Genomic DNA, 22,131 nt, shown 5'->3' on the forward strand with positions numbered 1-22,131 from the left:
CCACTGATTAGGATGGACATTAAAACAGCAGTGCTGTGGATGCACAGACACAGCTGAATGTACCTGTAAGACTTGTATATGTCACTTCATGTGTCACAAATGAATCATTTCAAATGCTGCCAATTAATTAAGGCATCACAAAATTATATGTGTACTATAAAACCGCATAAAAATGAATATGGGGACATTGTGAATAGAATTGTGACGTCATAACCTTTGCAATTTCAGTACAGTGCTTTTTAAGTTTACTTAAAGAAGAAAGAAGAAGTGTGTCTATATAACATCAAACTCAGATTTCAAAAGAGCTATGGAAATCAATGAAATGGGCCCCATTAGAACTATCATTAACAAAATTCATTTCTTTTGTGGGAATATTGCATGTTATGATTAGTGGTCATATGGCCAAGGCTGATATATCAGCCGATATTAGCCATTTTTCAAATATCGGCAACAGCCGATAAGTTTTTCTGCTTGGCCGATGTGTTGGAGGTAGGACTTTTATTTTGATGGCACTGAGAAAGGCATCGCCTGAGCGCACACAGTGCTCACACTCTTTCTTGTTTACTGCCATTAACAGTTCTGTCTAATATGAATAGAAGTCTGTCTAATAATCAGACAGAACAGTTAAAGGAATTTATGTATACAGAAAGTATTATAACGATTGCTTTTGTATTATTAGTAATAGAAAGGCAAACATTATAATACTTTCTCGTTTGCCATCAGCATTAAGCAAATATGCATTTATTTCATTTAAACAAATCTTTGAATGTCTAATGAATATTTAATTTCACAAACCTTGCAAACTTAGTCGAATCCAGCTGTGAGATCTTGTGAAGTGTGCATCTTTATCCAGCATGATCGCGTGTTCTCTTTGTGACGGTCGGTCTGTGTTAATTAAATGCTTTAAACTTTAGAAGTGATTTCAAATTATGCTGCGCTTTATGCATTTGCCCACTGTCATATTTATGTCATTTTCACTGTGTGCTGTATGTAAATTGAGTGTTACCTTGGCTTTATTTAAAAAATATGATTCCCAATGCACACAAACTTCACAGAATACTGAGTGCCCAGTTGGTTACAGCGGTTACATCGTTTTTAATTATATTTTTATTAAATATTTATTTTTTTGTGAAAAATAATTTGTCATCTAAAGTACGTCTATTTTACACATTTTTGTTAATCTATTGAAAATTATTTAAAATTTCTTAAAGCATTGGCTCAGTGGTTCATGTAGGTTGTCTACAAACCTGAAGGTTGGTGGTTCAATCCCCGGCTCCACCTGACCAAGTGTCGAGGTGTCCTTGAGCAAGACACCTAACCCCAGCTGCTCCTGACGAGCTGGATGGCGCCTTGAATGGCTGACACCGCAGTCGGTGTGTGAATGAGTGTGTGAATGGGTGAATTTGAGGCAACTTGTAAAGCGCTTTGGATGGCCATGTGGTCTGTTGAAAGCGCTATATAAATGCAGTCCATTTACCATTTACCATTTAAATATGAATAAAAAAATTATCGGCTATCACCCCATGCTTTCCAAGATATCGGCATCGGCATCTGAATCGGCTGTCAAAAAAACACTATCGGTCGACCACTAGTTATGATATCAATCTTTAGGCCAAGATCACACTTTTTTTGAGACCTGAGGGGATTACACACACAGCTTTGAAGTTAGATTGGATCACATCAAGCCAATAGCCCATAAAGACGTAAATATGTCCTCTTCTGCTAGTGTAGCATCCCATGTTCGTTATTATCTATTTATTGACTATAAATCTGAAAGCATTTCTATGTGCTTTGTTGGCTCTCCATTTCAGACAAATTGAGATCTTTCTCACTGAACAAGGGCTTTGAACTTTAGAGGCTTTTGTTTGCAGCCCTTTGCCTTTTTTTTTAAAAAAAAAAAGAGAGATTTCAGCAAATTGTCTCCTCACATCTTCAGTTTTGGGTTTGAGATTAGAGCACATGAGGTAAAAGCAAGAATCCAAAACATTAAAAATTTACAACACATTTAGTTCCTTTATTTCCTTGGTAAGTCAAGTCAAAGACCGATATGAATGTAGTCATTTAACTGTGTTCAAGACAGATAACACAGCCACTTTCTGTCATGGTAATTGCCACTTATGTGAAAAGTGATTTATTATAAATCATTGTTTTATGTTCATAAATACATTTGTTTGTTGGGTTTGTAGAGGAAAAGCGTCTGGTGTCTCTCATATTAACATACATTCATAGATATGTGGCCAGCCATGTGAAGGTCACATTCATTTTGATAGCTATGATTTTGACTAGTTGTTATAACGGCCAAATTTTGAGAGACTTGAAAAGCTCAACTTAAACAAAGCACATGAAAGCCACACAAATGCTTTGTTTATAAAATAAAAGAAGACTAGGAAAACTATGGATGCTTATTTCTTCCATTAAAGGTAATTGTAATGTTTTTTTATTTTTCAAAAAAAAAATTTTTATATAAACTCAGAATTGCGACAAAGTCACAGGTTAGTTTTATTTTTAATTCATTTTTGTTTCTTAATAATCTTCCATACAAGAAGAATTTTGTGAAAATTTTCAAAATTGTGAAATGTAAACTCAGAATACTGGGGGGAAACATGTCAGGATTGCAGAGAAAAAAGAGTCACAATTTTGAGATCAATTGTGTGACAAAATAGTGTGAAACTCGTGATTGCAAGGGGAAATAGCATCAGAATTGTGAGATGAAAAGTCACAATAACCATTTTTATATCTTCATTCCACGGCAGAAACAAGCTCCATAACTATAAGCCTGTCTAACATGGAAGACATTTTTTTTTTGAATTGCACTTTTTTTTTGCATTTTTCAACAACTCCCCACTTTTTTACAGACGCAATCATCCTGAAGTCAGCAACATGTTGAGTTCATTCCCAGTGGCCTGCAGCTGGTGATTTGTCTCTCTAACAAATTAGACTTTTAGCTTTTTCCCTTAGGTATTTTTTTTTTCTCTATTTTCTTTCTGTGCTCTATAAAGACATGAATTAACAGAATGGCCCATAGTACTTTTCAGCATCATTCTTTTTATGGAATTCACAGATATTTCAGTGATAGGCAAAATCAGGCTGGTTTGCTCTTATTGTAGGTTTAGGTCAAGTTTGTAACAGAACAAAGGTGGTCAGAGCCAGCATTAGTTTCAGTCTGACTACTTCCATTCATGAGCAGGAACGGACCCCACAGTAGCCACCATCATCGTGTGCTATGAACAATGTTCGTCATTGTGAGCATTTTATAGCACTGTACAGATTTGGGAGGGGTTCTTTTGATTTTAAGGTCTGCCTGCGGTTAAGATCAGTAGAAACTAGTCCTTTGAGTGGAGTTGTCCAGGGCGAACGGCCAGCTATTTTCCACACAAATGCACGCCACTTGCTCCAGGAAGTGTCCTGTGTCTCTGAGTGGCAGTGAATCTGACCCTGGTGTTCCAAGCTGTTTAAGCATGTCGTCCGTTTTATCGTCCCATTCTTCCAGCAGCAAATCTGTACTATCGCTTAGCTTTGACATTAAAACAAGAAAGAGGAGACAGTGCAGATAAACATTTGATGGTTCCATATCTTTTACCCATCAGCAGATCGCTCAAAAACACCTGTGTATATTGATATCCTCTGCTTTTTCCACTCCAGGCCTATAACTTTTTTATTTGGTGCCGATCGATTCCGAATATCATGTAGATGTCACTATTCTGATTTGTTTTCCAGTCTCTTTGTTTTATTGCGCTCATAACTGGAAGCACACAAATCTCATTTTAACACTTCGGCAGCAACCTGTGGCATTATAATGTGTCTAAACTAACTTTATCTAACTTTTTTTTTTATCTGTGTTTTGTAATATAGCAGTTGTCAAGCATTGTCTGTCTAGGTTAATGATTCAACCAACACTGACAAAGCTGACAGTACAGTATGAGCTTTTGGGAATGAAGGTATGCTGTGCCCTTGAGATAGGGAGTGTTATGGAAGCTATCCTGGCATCAGAAAATGCCTTTTGTGACTCCCAGGCAGGGTGCGTTTTTCACACGTCTGTTGGGCTTTGAGACTGAAAAAAAGGAAAGCAAAGAAAGATCTGGGACTGAAGAAACTTGCTGGCGTGGGTGAGATGGTGACGGGTTTCTAAATGTCAAGGTCGTTATTTTTCAATGTCTTGACACTTGTTTCGACACCTTTTTTCATCCCTTGCTTCAACCTATCAGCATTTTGTTTATTTCTTTATTTTTCATATATCTCTGACTACACATCACATTCATTTAACAGTCTCCATCTACAACATGACCTTTAGTCTAATTAAATAGAAAGGTCACTTAAAAATCAATACTGTCATCATTTCACCATCATGTCTTTTAAACCTACAGTGAGGGAAAAGCTTTTTTGATCCCCTGCTGATTTTGTACATTTAACCACTGACAAAAGAAATTATTAGTCTATAGTTTTAGTGGTACGTTTATTTAAACAGTGAGAGACTGAATAACAGCAAAAAAAAATCCAGAAATCCTCATTTTATAAAAAGTAATAAATTGATTAGCATTTTAATGAATAAAATAAATATTTGACCCCTTTGCAAAACATGACTTAGTACTTGGTGGCAAAACCCTTGATGGCAATCACATAGGTCAGACGTTTCTTCTAGTTGGTCACCAGATTTGCACACATCTCAGGAGGGATTTTGTCCCACTCCTCTTTGCAGATCCTCTCCAAGTAATTAAGGTTTCGAGGCTAAAGTTTGACAACTCAAACCTTCAGCTCCCTCCACAGATTTTCTATTGGATTAAGGTCTGGAGACTGGCTAGGCCACTCCAGGACCTTAATGTGCTTCTTCTTGAGCCACTCATTTGTTTCCTTGGCCGTGTGTTTTGGGTCATTGTCATGCTGGAATACCCATTTATAACCCATTTTCAATGCCCTGGCTGAGGGAAGGAGGTTCTCACCCAAGATTTGATTGTACATGGCCCCGTCCATCATCCCTTTGATGGGATGCAGTTGTCCTGTCCCCTTAGCAAAATAACAAGCCCAAAGCATAATGTTTACGCCTCCATGGTTGACAGTGGGGATGGTGTTCTTGTGGTCATAGGCAGCATTCCTTCTCCTCCGAACACAGCAAGTTGAGTTAATGCCAAAGAGCTAACTTTTACCCAGTTCTTCTCTGAATCATTCAGATGTTCATTGGCAAACTTCAGACGGGCCTGTACATGTGCTTTCTTGAGCAGGGGGACCTTGTGGGCATGGCAGGATTTCAGTCCTTTACGGCGTTAGGAAGTTACCAATTGTTTTCTTGGTGACAATAGTCCCAGCTGCCTTGGGATCATTGACAGGATCATCCCGCATAGTTCTGTGCTGGTTCCTCATCATTCCCATGATCATTGAAACTCTTATGAGGTGAGATCTTGCATGGAGACCTAAAAAACGGGGGAGATTGACAGTTATTTTGTTTTATTCTATTTGCGAATAATCGCACCAACTGTTGTCACCTTCTCACCAAGCTACTTGGCGATGGTCTTGTATCCCATTTCAGCCTTGTGGAGGTCTACAATCTTGTCCCTGACATCCTTGGACAGCTCTTTGGTCTTGGCCATGGTGGAGTTTGGAATCTGATTGATTGATTGATTGATTGATTGCTTCTGTCAAGTCAAGTCACCTTTATTTATATAGAGCTTTAAACAAAATACAATGCGTCAAAGCAACTGAACAACATTCATTAGGAAAACAGTGTGTCAATAATGCAAAATGATAGTTAAAGGCAGTTCATCATTGAATTCAGTGATGTCATCTCTGTTCAGTTAAATAGTGTCTGTGCATTTATTTGCAATCAAGTCAACGATATCGCTGTAGATGAAGTGACCCCAACTAAGCAAGCCAGAGGTGACAGCGGCAAGGAACCGAAACTCCATCGGTGACAGAATGGAAAAAAAAACCTTGGGAGAAACCAGGCTCAGTTGGGGGGCCAGTTCTCCTCTGACCAGACGAAACCAGTAGTTCAATTCCAGGCTGTAGCAAAGTCAGATTGTGCAGAAGAATCATCTGTTTCTTGTGGTCTTGTCCTGGTGGTCCTCTGAGACAAGGTCTTTACAGGGGATCTGTATCTGTGTCTCTAGTTGTCCTGGTCTCGGCTGTCTTTCAGGGCAGTAGAGGTCCTTTCTAGGTGCTGATCCACCATCTGGTCTGGATATGTACTGGATCCGGGTGACTGCAGTGACCCTCTGATCTGGATACAGACTGGATCTGGTGGCTACGGTGACCTCGGAATAAGAGAGAAACAGACAAATATTAGCGTAGATGCTATTCTTCTAATGATGTAGCAAGTACATAGGGTGTTATGGGAAGTGTTTCCAGTTCCAGTTAACCTAATTAATGCAGCCTAAAAATCATTTAACGGATTTGGATATTAAAAGCATATTAGTATGTTATGTGTAAGCCAGGTTAAAGAGATGGGTCTTTAATCTAGATTTAAACTGCAAGAGTGTGTCTGCCTCCTGAACAATGTTAGGTAGGTTATTCCAGAGTTTAGGCGCCAAATAAGAAAAGGATCTGCCGCCCGCAGTTGATTTTGATATTCTAGGTATTATCAAATTGCCTGAGTTTTGAGAACGTAGCGGACGTAGAGGATTATAATGTAAAAGGAGCTCATTCAAATACTAAGGTGCAAAACCATTCAGGGCTTTATAAGTAATAAGCAATATTTTAAAATCTATACGATGTTTGATAGGGAGCCAGTGCAGTGTTGACAGGACCGGGCTAATATGGTCATACTTTCTGGTTCTAGTAATAACTCTTGCTGCTGCATTTTGGACTAGCTGTAGTTTGTTTACTAAGCGTGCAGAACAACCACCCAATAAAGCATTACAATAATCTAACCTTGAGTTCATAAATGCATGGATTAACATTTCTGCATTTGACATTGAGAGCATAGGCCGTAATTTAGATATATTTTTGAGATGGAAAAAAATGCAGTTTTACAAATGCTAGAAACGTGGCTTTCTAAGGAAAGATTGCGATCAAATAGCACACCTAGGTTCCTAACTGATGACGAAGAATTGACAGAGCAACCATCAAGTCTTAGACAGTGTTCTAGGTTATTACAAGCAGAGTTTTTAGGTCCTATAATTAACACCTCTGTTTTTTCAGAATTTAGCAGTAAGAAATTACTCGTCATCTAGTTTTTTATATCGACTATGCATTCCATTAGTTTTTCAAATTGGTGTGTTTCACCGGGCCGCGAAGAAATATAGAGCTGAGTATCATCAGCATAACAGTGAAAGCTAACACCATGTTTCCTGATGATATCTCCCAAGGGTAACATATAAAGCGTGAAGAGTAGCGACCCTAGTACTGAGCCTTGAGGTACTCCATACTGCACTTGTGATCGATATGATACATCTTCATTCACTGCTAGGAACTGATGGCGGTCATATAAGTACGATTTAAACCATGCTAATGCACTTCCATTGATGCCAATTGAAGTGTTTAAGTCTATGCAAAAGAATGTTGTGGTCAATTGTGTCAAACGCAGCACTAAGATCCAATAAAACTAATAGAGAGATACACCCACGATCAGATGATAAGAGCAGATCATTTGTAACTCTAATGCCCCGTTTCCACCGCAGGAACCTTACCCAGGAACTAGGGACTTTGGCCTGGTACTCGGTGTGTTTCCACCGCAGGAACCAGGAACTAAATAAAGTTCCGGGTAAAAAAATGCCCCTCAGAAAGTCCCTGCTGGCGAGGTGGTACTTTCAAAGTTCCGGAACTTTCGGGGGCGGGACTTGGCCGCTAAACATCCTGATTGGTTGAGTTGACGCAGCATTGGTTGAGTTCAACCGCCATATATTCGGATCAACATTTTCAAAATATTACTGTTATTGTGTCATGAAATGTAATTTTAAAAGTATTTCAGGTGAGAATGTAGTTGTTTAAAACTCAAATCTGTGGTTTATTTATGAAGACAGCACCTATTTAAAAATGTGTTTCGCCGATCTCAGAGACGGTCAGCTCCACGCGATCAGCGGGAGCTCAGTGATCATCTATCCGCCGAGAAGCAGCCTCACCTCGGCTAGACCTTCTGATGTGTGTCGCTGGCTCTGATGTCTCTTTAGTGGTTAAACATAAAATATAATTCAGCTGCGGGGTAAATCTAACAGGTTTTCTTTGGTCTGTATTCAATTTATCTATATGTTAAAATGAAAATAAAAAAAGTCAAATCTATATAATATTTCGTTTCATTGTAATGGCTGTATATATACACATATCCCTGAACTAAGTACATTTCTGCAGCTGTTATTATGCTTAAATAAAAAACGAAAGGAGGCAGTGGTATTTGATATCCTATTTCGTTTTATTGTAAATATACTGAGAGGAAAATTGCAGTAGCCAAAGCGAGTTGAGTTCACGCAGCATTGATTGAGTTCAACCACCATTTATTCGGATCATGTTCAAAATATTAGGCTACTGTTTTATTGTGTCATGAAATGTAATTTTAAAAGTATTTTAGGCGAGAATGTAGTTGTTTAAAACTCACATCTGTGGTTTATTTATAAAGACAGCGCCTATTTAAAAATGTGTTTCGCCGATCTCAGAGACGGTCAGCTCCATGCGACCAGCGGGAGCTCAGTGATCATCTATCCGCCGAGAAGCAGCCTCACCTCGGCTAGACCTTCTGATGTGTGCCACTGGCTCTGATGTCTCTTTAGTGGTTAAACATAAAATATAATTCGTTTTGGGTAAATCTAACAGGTTATCTTTGGTCTGTATTCAATTTATCTATATGTTAAAATTAAAATAAAAAAGGCAAATCTATATAATATTTCGTTTCATTGTAATGGCTGTATATATACACATATCCCTGAACTAAGTACATTTCTGCAGCTGTTATTATGCTTAAATGAAAACAAAAGGAGGCAGTGGTATTTGATATCCTATTTCGTTTTATTGTAAATATACAGAGAGGAAAATAGCAGTAGCCATGGTCAGCTGACTGAAGTTATCAAGTACGCTGCTGTTTGCAGATTTACTGGACTTGCGTCGTCGCGGACATCACACTCCCGAGTCGAATGCACAAAGTCCGCACTACCGAGAATGCACGTCCAAAATCAGCGCACTTTGTATTGAGAAACGCGCGCAGACCTACGTCACCAGTCTATTTGCCTAATCTTCCCAGTACTTTACACCGCGGTGGAAACGCAGAAAGCAACAGGTCTGGGGGGAAAAGAGTTCCTGGGAAAAAAAGTTCCTGGTACAAATGTTCCGGGTAATTTCGGTGGAAACGCGGCATAAGGAGAGCAGTCTCAGTACTATGATACGGTCTAAATCCTGACTGGAAATCCTCACATATACCATTTTTCTCTAAGAAGGAATATAATTGTGAGGATACCACCTTTTCTAGTATCTTGGACAGAAAAGGGAGATTCGAGATTGGTCTATAATTAACTAGTTCTTTGGGGTCAAGTTGTGTTTTTTTTGATGAGAGGCTTAATAACAGCCAGTTTGAAGGTTTTGGGGACATATCCTAATGACAATGAGGAATTAATAATAGTCAGAAGAGGATCTATGACTTCTGGAAGCACCTCTTTTAGGAGCTTAGATGGTATAGGGTCTAACATACATGTTGTTGGTTTAGATGATTTAACAAGTTTATACAATTCTTCCTCTCCTATAGTAGAGAATGAGTGGAACTGTTCCTCAGGGGGTCTATAGTGCACTGTCTGATGTGATACTGCAGCTGGCGGCTGAATGGTTGCAATTTTATCTCTAATAGTATCGATTTTAGAAGTAAAGTAGTTAATAAAGTCATTACTGCTGTACACTTGTTGAGGCTTTATTTTTCGTTAATTTAGCCACTGTATTGAATAAATACCTGGGGTTATGTTTGTTTTCTTATAAAAGAGAAAAAAGTAATCGGATCTAGCAGTTTTTAATGCTTTTCTGTAGGATAGGTTACTTTCCCGCCAAGCAATACGAAATACCTCTAGTTTTGTTTTCCTCCAGCTTCGCTCCATTTTTCGGGCTGCTCTCTTTAGGGTGTGAGTATGCTCATTATACCATTGTGTCAAACTGTTTTCCTTAACCTTCATTAAGCGTAAAGGAGCAACTGTATTTAAAGTGCTAGAAAAGAGAGAGTCCATAGTTTCTGTTACGTCATCAAGTTGTTCTGAGGTTTTGGATATGCTAAGGAATTTGGATACATCAGGAAGTGGACAGGTGTCTTTTATACAGTTAAAAATATGAGATCAGGAGCACTCTCTTAAAGGGAGTGCTCCTTATCTCAGCTCGTTACCTGTATAAAAGACACCTGGGAGGCAGATATCTTGCTGATTGACGGGATTAAATACTTATTTCACTCATTAAAAGTATAGACTGGTAATTTCTTTTTCAGTGGGCAAATTTACAAAATCAGCAGGGCATCAAATATGTTTTCCCCTTACTGTATGACATTCATTCTCCTTTGGAATATAAAATATTTTGAAAAGTGTCTGAGTGTTTGTTTTTGTCCAATGAAAATTTATGGAGTTGGTTGGACCCCAGTGTTCTTCAAAGATGCTCAAACCTTTGGAATGACAGTAAATGATGACAGAATTTTGTTTTTTGGTAAACTGTGCCAAAACTGTGTCTAATAATATTAATTGCAATTGATTATTTAATAATGTAATAATGTTGGTATTTATCACGCAGTGAACATTTATTACCTCATAATAAAACTCTTTGAGAGAAAACCCTTTTCTCTCAAGTGAAACAATACTGGATGCTACAAAGCCATTTCATGTCCTTAGAATTTTGTTCTGGGTGTGGGCTCTCTTGCCTCATGTCATCTGAGTCATTCATGTTCAGAACATGCAGTACACAATGGGCTGCTTCAGCCATCTTTAGTCAGGCCTTCTGCATATTAAAGAACCAAGCTCTGAATAGGAAAGCTTTATGACTGTAATCCGACCTCTGAGGACACACTGATGGCTGTTGACATTACTCTGCCAGCAACAATGAGAGACCAGTGACAGGTATTGTGGCCTGAGAGTAATCCTGGTTTAAAGGAAAGGAGATGTGGAGCTATTGGGTGCAAAAACATTATTCTTGAGTGTCCCTTGTGCAATGCAGCCTAGATTAGCCTTTTTTTCTTTATAAAACCCAATACCTCACCACCCTACAGCTGAAACACTTCATGTACTTCTCTGATGCCTTTAACAATTGACCTGTATTGCTTCTCAGACATGTTGTGTCTTGTTACTTCGCTTCAGCCGTTCTTCAGATGCCCATTGTGTGCTTCTCCCTCTAGTCAAACAACATGTAGGCAATTGGTGACATGACTCTATAAACTCTGCATCTTTTGAGATGTCATTGAAAGTGAACAAAACCTAAAACCACCGTGAACATAGTTAGATGGCTGTAAAAATCAGTCTGTGTGTTTGTTTAGGAGTCTACTTAATGTATATGGGTTTAAATTGACTTTCATGTTTACTGACTTTTCAAACTTTCTATTGACCTTTTGTCTGAAATAGGCTTTTCTGTAGTTCAGGATGTCTTTGAAAGTTTTTTTAATGGATATTTGAAAGGTTTAGATAACAACATCTGAAGTTACACTTTCATGATCCCTCTTGCAAGATCCTTTCACACTTGCCAATCGTTTCATGACTGTCATCACCATTAGCCTTCAGCACAAATTCCTGCATTGCAATCGCTACTATAGTTCTATCCTCATTCTGCAGAGCTCTTTACTTGTTTAGTGTTAATTTGAATCCTACTCGACTCATTCACCTGTGCCACACTTTGCGCTAAACTCTTCATTTAAGATGAAAAGATTAAATGACTTTTGCCCTTTTGAAGTGCATGAAGGATAGTGAGGATCACTTTTTAAAGCCCTTACTAATCAATACAAGCCACCTCCATTATCCCGTAATCCTGGCATTGCCTTTGTAAATGCCTATCTAGACGCTCTTGGTGTTCAGTGAAAAGAAACCCAGGTTGTAGGGCTCCCACGGCATCATGTGGGTTTGGCTTTTGCAGCCAACATTCAGAGAGGAGTAATACAAGAGTTTCTCATCTGGCCTAGTCAAAATTCATTGCCTTTGGATACAGAGGTGCAATTTAGAGATAAATTATAGGATTGTTTAGTCCACAAGTAACAGAATTGATTGCTAAAATGGTATGGACTAGATATTTTTGCATTAATTGCATTTGTACCTTTGTTAAATTCCTGCTTTTTCTTTTAGGTAAACTGAAGGAGGCCAGAATGCTCTGGGCATGATTTGTCTAGAGGATCCAGTGCTGAAAAACAAGAAGCCACCTTCAACAAGTCCAAAACCCAAAACCATTTCTGCACAGGATCAGGAGATAAGGACTCAGAGAGGGTAGAGAAGGGGCATAGAGGTGTTGGGCAGGGGGCCGCTGGTGCATGTGGGGGCAGTGCACATCCCTTGCTGGAGAGTGGAAGCCCACCTCGCCCATGCCGTCCCCTGCCCAACCCAGTCTCACCACCCTCTGCAATGGTGACATGAGCACATACATTAAGGAGAAGTCCGTTTCCAACCCATCTGTTTTGTCTCTTTGGAAAAACCATACATTAGACTTGTAGATAGAGGACTGTGTCTATCCTGATTGGTGTGGTTGCAAGGTGATGATGCTGATGTGTGGACGTGTGAGGCGGCTCTTCCGTCAGCTCACGTTGCAGACAAGCCTGCTGCTGCTCTTCATTTTCTGCATGGTCAGTGTCCTCATCTCAGCCTATTTCTTGTATGGCGTCAAACGGGAGCTCGAACCTGCAGGTGTTGGAGGTGTGGTGGTCCCGGAAGAAGGTACTGCAGATTGGGAAGATGCCCGGGAGACTCCTTCCCCACCATCAGCAAGGATTCTGCCTGCCAGAACCGCCAAGCCAGCAGACATGTCTCGAACAGACCCTGTGGTACTGGTGTTTGTGGAGAGCTTGTATTCCCAGTTGGGCCAGGACATCGTGGCCATCTTGGAATCTGGGAGATTTCGGTACCAGACCGAGATTGCACCTGGGAAGGGTGATATGCCCACACTCACAGACAAGAACCGGGGTCGATTTACGCTTGTCATCTACGAGAACATCCTCAAGTATGTCAACCTGGATGCTTGGAACAGAGAGTTGCTGGACAAGTACTGTGTGGAGTATGGCGTTGGCATCATCGGCTTTTTCAAGGTCAGCCAAATATTGAATATCAAATATAGAAATATTTCCAACAGAGGGGGGTTGGGGCATTATGCGACAAAAAACTATAATAGAACATTACTGAACATGAATGTCCTTGTTGATTGCCTCTTGTTCTATGAGGGAGCTGCTCTTCAAAATCAGTCAGAGGAAATAATCGGCCCATCGTCTGCACATTTGACTATTACTCATTGCTGTCTGTCATTGCCAGCTTGTGAACCTCCTCTCCCATTTCTAATGTATTGTTTGCCTAAGGCCATGCACACTTTTATTACCCTCACGAGCTTGAGTGCAGCACACTAATTGTTAGTGGAGGTTAACCCAGTTGATGAGCCTCGCTCACCTGCAGCAGATGGGCGAGCACATCAACACATCTTAAAAGGAACCGCATGAAAATTGCGCTCATTAATTTTTATTGACTCAGGCTGCTCTGATTCTCCTCAAAGCTGTTTTACCCCAGGCTCTTCAGCTTACATACTAATAGGAGCAGTTCAATCCCTGATTGGCTGGAAATGCTGTTTACTTGTCCATGCAGTTAACATCCTTGTCTTGTTGAATTTCATTGATTTAGAGTCTTGAGCGTGTCTGATAACAGACCCTGAAGGTACATGGTTCAGCAGACCAAATCTTTTTGTCCCCTTGAGTGTAAACCTGCTCCCTTCGGTTCACTTCAGTAATGGAACATGCATAACTACCTTCACATCAAGCCTTGACTTGCACCTGTAAATGCCAAATGCATTTATCTCCCAAGAGTTGGAGTATGCCTGAACAACACACACAAAGAATCATCACAGTGGACACTAGCAGTTCTTTTAGTTATGCTTGCATGCATCAATGGGTTGTTTGCCCTCCTATTAGTTCTCTAAACGAATCCATGGAGTCCATAGAGTCAATGTATAATTGGAATGAACTGTTATGTTTACTAACCAGCGGTTGAGTTGGTATAATCTCTAGGGGCCATATTAAGTCTCCGGCCACAAACCAAACTAACTAGCTCTGTTCTAAAACAGAACCAGTGTGTTGCCTACCAATATTACCTAGCATTTTAAGGCATCTTAAGCCCCCTAACATGAAGGCTGCTACTTTTTTTTTTTTTGGTAAACTGTAAGGTAACCCACCTTCTCTTTACCTAATTCAAAGGCAGCATCATATGTGGAAAAGCAAACTCCAACTCGGTAGACAAAAAACAAAACAAAAGAATGATTACATTTTCATGGTGGACAAGTCAATAGATTTTGATTTTAAGTATGCTTATTTCATTAAGTGCCAAAGATTATTGGTAAAACTAGTTGATTGTTAGCCCAATATATAAATATATATTTACTGTATGTTACTTTATCTACTTTGTTAGAGAATTTTATTGTTAGCTTTGCAACATGCTAACATTAGAATTCTGAAATAAATTTATTCTGTGCGCTTCATAGTTACTACCTGTGCAGAGTCACTTATGAAATTTTGAAGCGACTCCCATAGAAAGCTGTTGCCTATGTTGGCAGTACCCAACAAGCTGGATTAATTTTTTTAACTGCTTTTATGGGCTTGGACTAATTATCTAACATGGTTCATGAATTGTTCAGTGTCAGAGTAAGTCAAATGCTGATAAGTTTCGAGGGAGCCTTTGGCTTGAAAGTGTTCCTGAAACAATAGAGACAGGAAGATGGGATTAGGGAAAGAGTGAGAGGCTCAGGGAAGTTATTGATTGAGGCCACTGGTATGTGAAGATCTCCCATCCTTATTCTCCAAGTGATGAGTAACATCACCACCTACTCTTAAGGTTTCAGCTTGTTTCAGTGTGTTGCCATGAAAAGAAACAGATGAAAATGTGCATGATTCATCGGCCATTGCCCGTGGACATTGCATCTCTCCAGAGGGTCTCATTGCAACCTCTGGTGGCAGAATAATGGCTGTTAAGAGATGAGGCCTCTTTCTAAATTGTAAGGTTCATTGTGTTTGTTTCACTCAGTGTGCAGTTCATCACCAGTTGATCCAGCTTCACAGGGTCATCTGGTCCAAGAGGAGAGTGGACTGCATGCAGATGAGAATGGATAGTGTTTAAACAAATTTGGGGCACCCATAGTACCACAAGGCATCTAATTCAGGAGAGCACTAGTTTACTTCAGCTCTGAGAGTAAAGGAAACAATAAATTACTGCTATATTAGGGGCCATATAAAAAAAATCCTTCACCGTACATCCAGACCATTTATGAAATATGCAATCTCCGATTTCTAACTGCAAAAAAGTTGCCTTTCTGAACACTTACAAACATTGTAGAATGATACAAAATGGTGTTTGTCAACAAAGTGGTCTCCTAGTAACTAAATTGAGGGTGTGCTATGTTAGCATCTAAGATACCTGGATTTTAACATGTTGTTTCTATATAGAGTTCTATTGCACTTTTCAAAATACAAGTTGGAAACTTGTGCAGAATTTAATTTAACTCAGAGTCTAAACCGGTTAAAATAGGGTATTCAAAAATTATATTACAGTCGTGAATACAATAGGCATGGATAATGGTCATGTAAAACAAAATAACTATGACTAACAGTATGAATGGGGTAAAAATAAAATGCTAAAAACCTGTCTGTGAATTTTGCTTCTTTAAAGTAGATTTTTATCTTACTCTGTTTTACCAATAATTTCTATGCTGCTCTCTCTTTTTCCAAACACTTCATGAAAGGCTAATGAGAACAGTTTGCAGAGTGCCCAGCTCAAGGGCTTTCCTCTCTTCCTGCACTCCAATCTGGGTTTAAGAGACTGTAGCGTCAATCCTAAGTCTCCACTGCTGCTCATCACCAAGGCCCGGGAGGTAGAGCATGGTTCCCTACCTGGAGACGACTGGACGGTCTTTCAGTCTAACCATACCACCTATGAGCCTGTGCTGTTTGCTCGGGGACGGAGTACAGAGGCCAGTGGAGCTCCTGGAATCCTTCATGCTGCTGTGGTTCAGGATTTGGGTCTTCATGATGGCATCCAGCGGGTACTCTTCGGCAACAACCTGAACTTTTGGCTGCACAAACTTGTGCTGGTGGATGCAGTGAGTTTCTTGACTGGCAAACGTCTCTCATTGGCTCTTGAGCGCTACATACTGGTGGATATCGATGACATCTTTGTTGGGAAGGAGGGCACAAGGATGAAGGTGTCTGATGTCAAGGTGAGTGCTGTTTTGTTTGAAAATTCTGTTTTTGCAGTTTTTCTTTAATAAATGCCAAATGGCTTTGCTAGCTTTTCAGTTCTATCACATTTATATATTTTTAGTTTGACTCAAGTGTAGCTTTCTGAAGTTTAGCTATTTTAGGATGTCTGGGATTAAGGGCCATATAACCATGCAGTATACATACACTTAGAACTAATGCTCTTCTCCACTTGTCTTTATTGTATTACCTCTCACCCGCTCCTTTTCTGCTTATCATTCCTGTGATCCAGACTTGCGCATAGAGAGAAAGCAGGGCTCAATAGTAAGAATGGACCAGGACCTTTGTGAGAGAATTTTAGGCCAGTTGACTAATTTATGCTGCCCTATTGGCCACTACATCATATCAAAGCTAATCACGTACATGCTTTTATGCTTTGAGAACTTTCTGAGATGTACTGAACATTGTGAATTCTGCTAATTTAAATACTTCAGTGTCACATTAGCTAGCTAACATGGACGAAGTTTTGTTGAAATGGCAAGAATGATTTGTGATAGTCTTTGAGGCATCAGTGAGAAAATGAAATGCACCGTATTTCATCATTTTCCAGCAAAATTGTATGAATTTGTAGTTGTCAAATAGTAACATTTATAGCTGTGTAAATTCCATGGATTATTATGATTTAAATTTGACATTATTTTATGTAATTTTACATAATTATTTAATTTATTAAATTAATTTAAAATGAGGGAAATATACATATGGGGAAATAAGAGGCCGTGAAAAAGGCATGGATGAAAACTCAGAAGAGGGATTTGATGCTAATCTGTCTGTAGCACCTCAGAAACAGAACATGGAGAAACTAGTTTGATGGATTCATATAATTTACCAAAAGTTTTCTTGACGTGACAGCACTTTTCCTATCACTTTTCCAACCTCTGTTGTTCTTTTTCCAAATATCTCCTCTTCTTTCCATTTCCCTTTTTTTATTGTATTTTTTTATTTTTATTTTTATTTTTTTTACAACTGACTGTTCAAAGGGCATCCAAAGACTCGCCGCTAGCATGAATGTTTCAAACGCAGTTTTCTGCGTCCTTCTTGTGAATCTCTCATCTTCGGAGCGCCCCGTTGCAGATATTCAGTTGAGGGAAGGAATAGAAAGCAAACCTAATCAAAGCCGTCTTGTCTGTCTGTGGACCTCTGTGCAGTTAAATATGAATCAGTCGTTTGATTGAGTCACACTGGAGAGACAGGCAGTCAAAAACAAGCACAGTAAACAAATCAAATGAGAGGCAGATGTAGAGCTAAATCTGAGATGGGTAATGAAGTAAACACAGGAGACGAACAGACAGCAGACATGCTTACGCTGTCCCTCTAGCACTGTGTTAGCGGTGTGCCTACGTGCGTTGGCGTACGTCTTTTGGCTATATGTATCTCTTTGGTGTTCTTGTCTGTTGTCTGAGTGCTTTTTGAATGCATTTAGTGTGTTTACTGACTTTAAAGCAACTTTTATTTAAATTTTTAACTTCTTGTTTCAAAGGCCCTACTGGATACGCAGAACGAACTCCGAGCCCATGTTCCCAATTTCACCTTTAACTTGGGATTCTCTGGAAAGTTCTTCCATGCTGGTAAGCTAATATCACACTGTTATCTTAGCAAAATGCTCTTTTGTTTGAGTGTTAGTCAAGTGACAAGCACTGTTTGTGTGAGTTGCTACTCATATTAAGGGGAAGCCGTGGCCTAGTGGTTAGAGAGTTTGACTCCTAACCCTAAGATTGTGGGTTCGAGTCTCGGGCCGGCAATACCTTGACTTAGGTGCCCTTTAGCAAGGCACTGAACCCTCAACTGCTCCCCGGGCGCCGCAGCATAAATGGCTGCCCACTGCTCCAGGTGTGTGTTCACCGTGTATGTGTGTTTACTGCTGTGTGTGCACTTTGGATGGGTTAAATGCAAAGCACAAATTCTGAGTATGGGTCACCATACTTGGCCTGTATGTCACGTCACTTTATAGAGCTTTTCATAATCAGTCACATATGAGCTTCTGTAATAGTTGGGATGCAGTTTTAGGAGGCAGAATTTGAAATAGAGTAAGGCTGTCTACCATTTGTGTCCATGTAATTTTATTTCAGGCACAGATGAGGAGGATCTTGGAGATGACCTGCTTCTGTCCTACAGTAAGGAGTTCTGGTGGTTCCCCCACATGTGGAGTCACATGCAGCCACATCTCTTCCACAACCAGTCTGTGCTTGCCGAACAAATGCTGCTCAACCGAAAGTTTGCAGAGGTGAGACTAGATGAAATAACCAGAGAGATAATCTGAGTGTTCTTGAAAAAAAAAAAAAATATATATATATATATATTATATCACAATCAATCTCTTGCTCTCCTTATGTTTCTGTATGCTTATTAACATAATTCTACAACAAATGAAGACAGGATGTTGTTTTTCCAAAAAACATTTGACAAAAAAATTATTTGTGACATAAATCACGATTTACACAGCTCATTTGTATTACACTGCTCTTACACTTGCACTTATGTCACATTATATTACAGTGGATGCAAAAAGTCTACACACCCCTGATAAAACGCCAGGTGTCTGTGATAGACCAAGATAAATAATTTTAGAACTTTTTCCACCTTTAATGTAAACTATAACCGGTACAACTCAATTAAAAACAAATATTTTAGGAAAGGAGGAGTAAAAACAAATAATATGGTAGCATAAGTGTGCACACCTTCTTAGAAGGATGTGTCTTTGTTCAGAATTTAGCAATCACATTCAAACTCATGTTAAATAGGAGTCAGTACACACCTGCCATCATTTAAAGTGTCTCTGATTAAATCCAAATAAAGTTTAGCTGTTCTAGTAGGCTTTTCCCGACATTTTCTTAGTCGCATCTTACAGCAAAAGCTATGGTCCGCAGAGAGTTTCCAAAGCATCAGAGGGATCTCATTGTTAAAATGTATTTTACAAAAGTACGGTGCCTGGGAGAGGACATGGTTGGTTCACTTAGTTTTGTCATGGCCACAACATAATAACTTGTGGGAATGTGATATGTCGTGGTCACGAGATATTAATTCTGCCTCATATTAACATCATATTAACTCGTTAGGAACGTCATATTCTGTCGTGGCCACAAGATCATTTTGTCGAGGTAATGAGAGCCTTTTTATCGCGGCCTCGAGACAGTATGTTGAGGGAACGACATCCATTTCTTGTAAACAAACCTGCGTGACCATAGCAACTAGGGATGTCAAATTTCCATGATCGATTTTTGTTTAAATTAACAGTCAATTCATCGATTAATCGTTAACCATAATGCTGCAAAATTTGTCTATTGCAGGCACGCGGTCACAGAGCGTGCGTGCATGCAAACGAGGATTTATTTGAAGATCACTGCTCATGTCACATTCTGCACAAATCCAAATGTTTCCATATTCGCAATGTATTTGAATGTTAAACCATTATTTATAATGTAAACTACTTACACATTCGCACATAGACAGAAAAGATGATCCTCTTCATATGAGCAAAAACGTCATTGGCATAACAGCAGAGAGGACCGGTATACTGGTCTATTTAAACTGACCAGTGTAACCTTTTAAATGTTTAGTTGACTATTTTATTTTGATAATGAACAGACTGCGATGTAAGTTTGAATAGCTAAAATGTATGTGTGCTCCAGGCTCTGTAAAAAACAGCTGAGACAGAAGAAAAAATTATTTAATTTAAATTAAATTATTGAAAAATGAAAAACACTTTTCCGCAGGGTTAGGAAAATGTTAGATCGTGACCATACCTCTGGATGCCGTTCAAGATATAGCCTTCATTTATGTGGCTTTGTTCTGGTTTGCCGGTTTCTTTTCTTAAATCCTCACAGTCTTACCCTGTAATTTCGCAGGTTTATTTTATTATCTTTCACTTTTAATCGTATCTCTTTACGATTTGTGCTTGTGCACGGCGCTGGCTCGCATAAGCGGGCTATCGGCAGACAGGCTGCCTTGTCGGCCAGCGGTTTGCGAGGCTGCGTTGCATTCGTCCTTGTTTGGCATGGCGTTCAGTTATTCCTCTTCACAATTCCGTGGACTCAACCCTGCATTCACTCCTGGACTTAACATCTCCATTGTAAATAAACTCAGAGTTCTGTGTCGCTCCCGTTATGTCCATCGGAGTACACGCAGATGCTTTGTTTACCATCAGCAGCCTGAGCAGTGCATTCCGTCGATCTGGACACGTCATCAGAGCGCTGCCACCAAGAGGCTATTTCATTCCAAGCAGGACAGAAAACGCAGAGTGGATCACAGCCTACTCCGGCCCCTACAGAGACATTCTGTTATCACAAATCCAGCGTCCCCTGTAAAAATTTAATTTTTAAATGCACAATCCCTTAACAACAAGGCATCTTTTATTCATGACCATATAATCAACGAGCAGATACACTTCATGTGCTAGTTGAAACCTGGCAACAACCAGAATTTTATTCTAGTCTCAATGAAGCCTGTCCCTCTGGCTACACCTACCTCAGCAAGGCCCGCACCACTGGCCGAGGTGGTGGCCTTGCCGTTGTGCACCGGGTAGATTTTGAGTTGTCCTCCCTTTCCCTGCCTGTCCATTCCTCTTTTGAATGCCTTGCATTCAAATGTAAACCGCCACTTTCCACTACAATGCTTCTGATTTACCGGCCTCCAAAACCGAATCCAGCTTTCATTTCCGAGATGTATGATCTTCTCACCATACTTTACACAACCCCAGGGAATATCATCATACTTGGTGATTTTAATATTCATGTAAACGACTCTTCTTCCTACTCTGTTGCTGAATTTAATAATCTTCTTGACAGTCTTAATTTCACCCAACATGTCAATGTCCCAACACACTCCAGAGGCCACACTCTTGATTTGTTGATCACCAACTCTACCTCCATCACCAATCTCTCGGTGCACGATCTGGGCGTGTCAGACCATAAGCCCATCACATTGGAGTTACCCACTCTGTTCCCCATCAGTAAGCCCAGCAGAAAAATCTGTTTTAGGAACCTTAAAAATATCAACCCAGTCACCCTGACTACTGACCTCTGCCATCTCTTTGCTGCAAACCCCCTTTCAGTCACTAATTCTGTGGATCTCTACAATTCATCACTCAGCTCACTTCTGGACCGCCATGCCCCAGTCAAGTCCAGAACCGTCACCTTCACATGCTCAGCCCCCTGGTACACCAAGGAGCTGCGGCTACAAAAGAGAACAAGGCGTGTCCTCGAACGGCGTTTCAAGGACTCAGGACTCGCTGTTCACAAGCTAGCCTACCGGGAACATCAGAAGGCCTACAGCAAGTCCCTCAGTGACACACAGTCCCGGTTCTACTCCCACATAATCAACAATAGCCCTGGAAACTCCAAGCAACTTTTCTCAACTGTAAATCATCTCCTCGAACCCCAGACTCCCCTATACTTCGATAATATGCAGGAGCGGTTCAACAGCTTCATCCGATTCTTTAAAACAAAAGTAGGAAAGATACGCTCCATTCTCTCCAGCCCCCCCACTGTATCTGCTTCCCCGCCCCCCCCCCCCTTCTTCACCCTAGTTTTTCTACCCCCCCAGTAATATCCACTGACCCTCAATCTGGGACTACCCAGCTCCTCTGCTGTTTCAAGGATATCACTCAGCATGAAATTGAAGTCCTGCTAAGGAAGATGAAGCCATCCACCTGTGACCTGGATCCATTTCCCTCAGCCCTGATAAAAAGTCACTCTTCTGCAATAAGTCCCATGATCACCAATATCATCAATCAGTCTCTTCGGTCCGGCCATGTCCCCACGTCTCTGAAAAAAGCGGTC

At 40.1% G+C, this 22,131-nt stretch overlaps 1 protein-coding gene across 4 annotated transcripts in view; it reads left to right on the forward strand.

Annotated features, from left to right (window-relative positions):
* LOC132130875 (bifunctional heparan sulfate N-deacetylase/N-sulfotransferase 1-like) overlaps positions 1-22,131 on the forward strand; it is a 124,528-nt gene that overhangs the window by 71,226 nt on the left and 31,171 nt on the right. For all 4 annotated transcript variants that reach the window (XM_059542719.1, XM_059542720.1, XM_059542721.1 and 1 more), the window contains exons 3-6: positions 12,204-13,153; positions 15,841-16,314; positions 17,835-17,922; positions 18,424-18,578. In XM_059542719.1, coding sequence (XP_059398702.1) covers positions 12,608-13,153; positions 15,841-16,314; positions 17,835-17,922; positions 18,424-18,578 — 1,263 coding nt within the window. In that variant the 5' untranslated portion in view covers positions 12,204-12,607. The remainder of the gene's footprint in view (positions 1-12,203; positions 13,154-15,840; positions 16,315-17,834; positions 17,923-18,423; positions 18,579-22,131) is intronic.

The sequence above is a fragment of the Carassius carassius genome, chromosome 47, assembly GCF_963082965.1.
Source record: "Carassius carassius chromosome 47, fCarCar2.1, whole genome shotgun sequence".
NCBI lineage: Eukaryota > Metazoa > Chordata > Actinopteri > Cypriniformes > Cyprinidae > Carassius > Carassius carassius.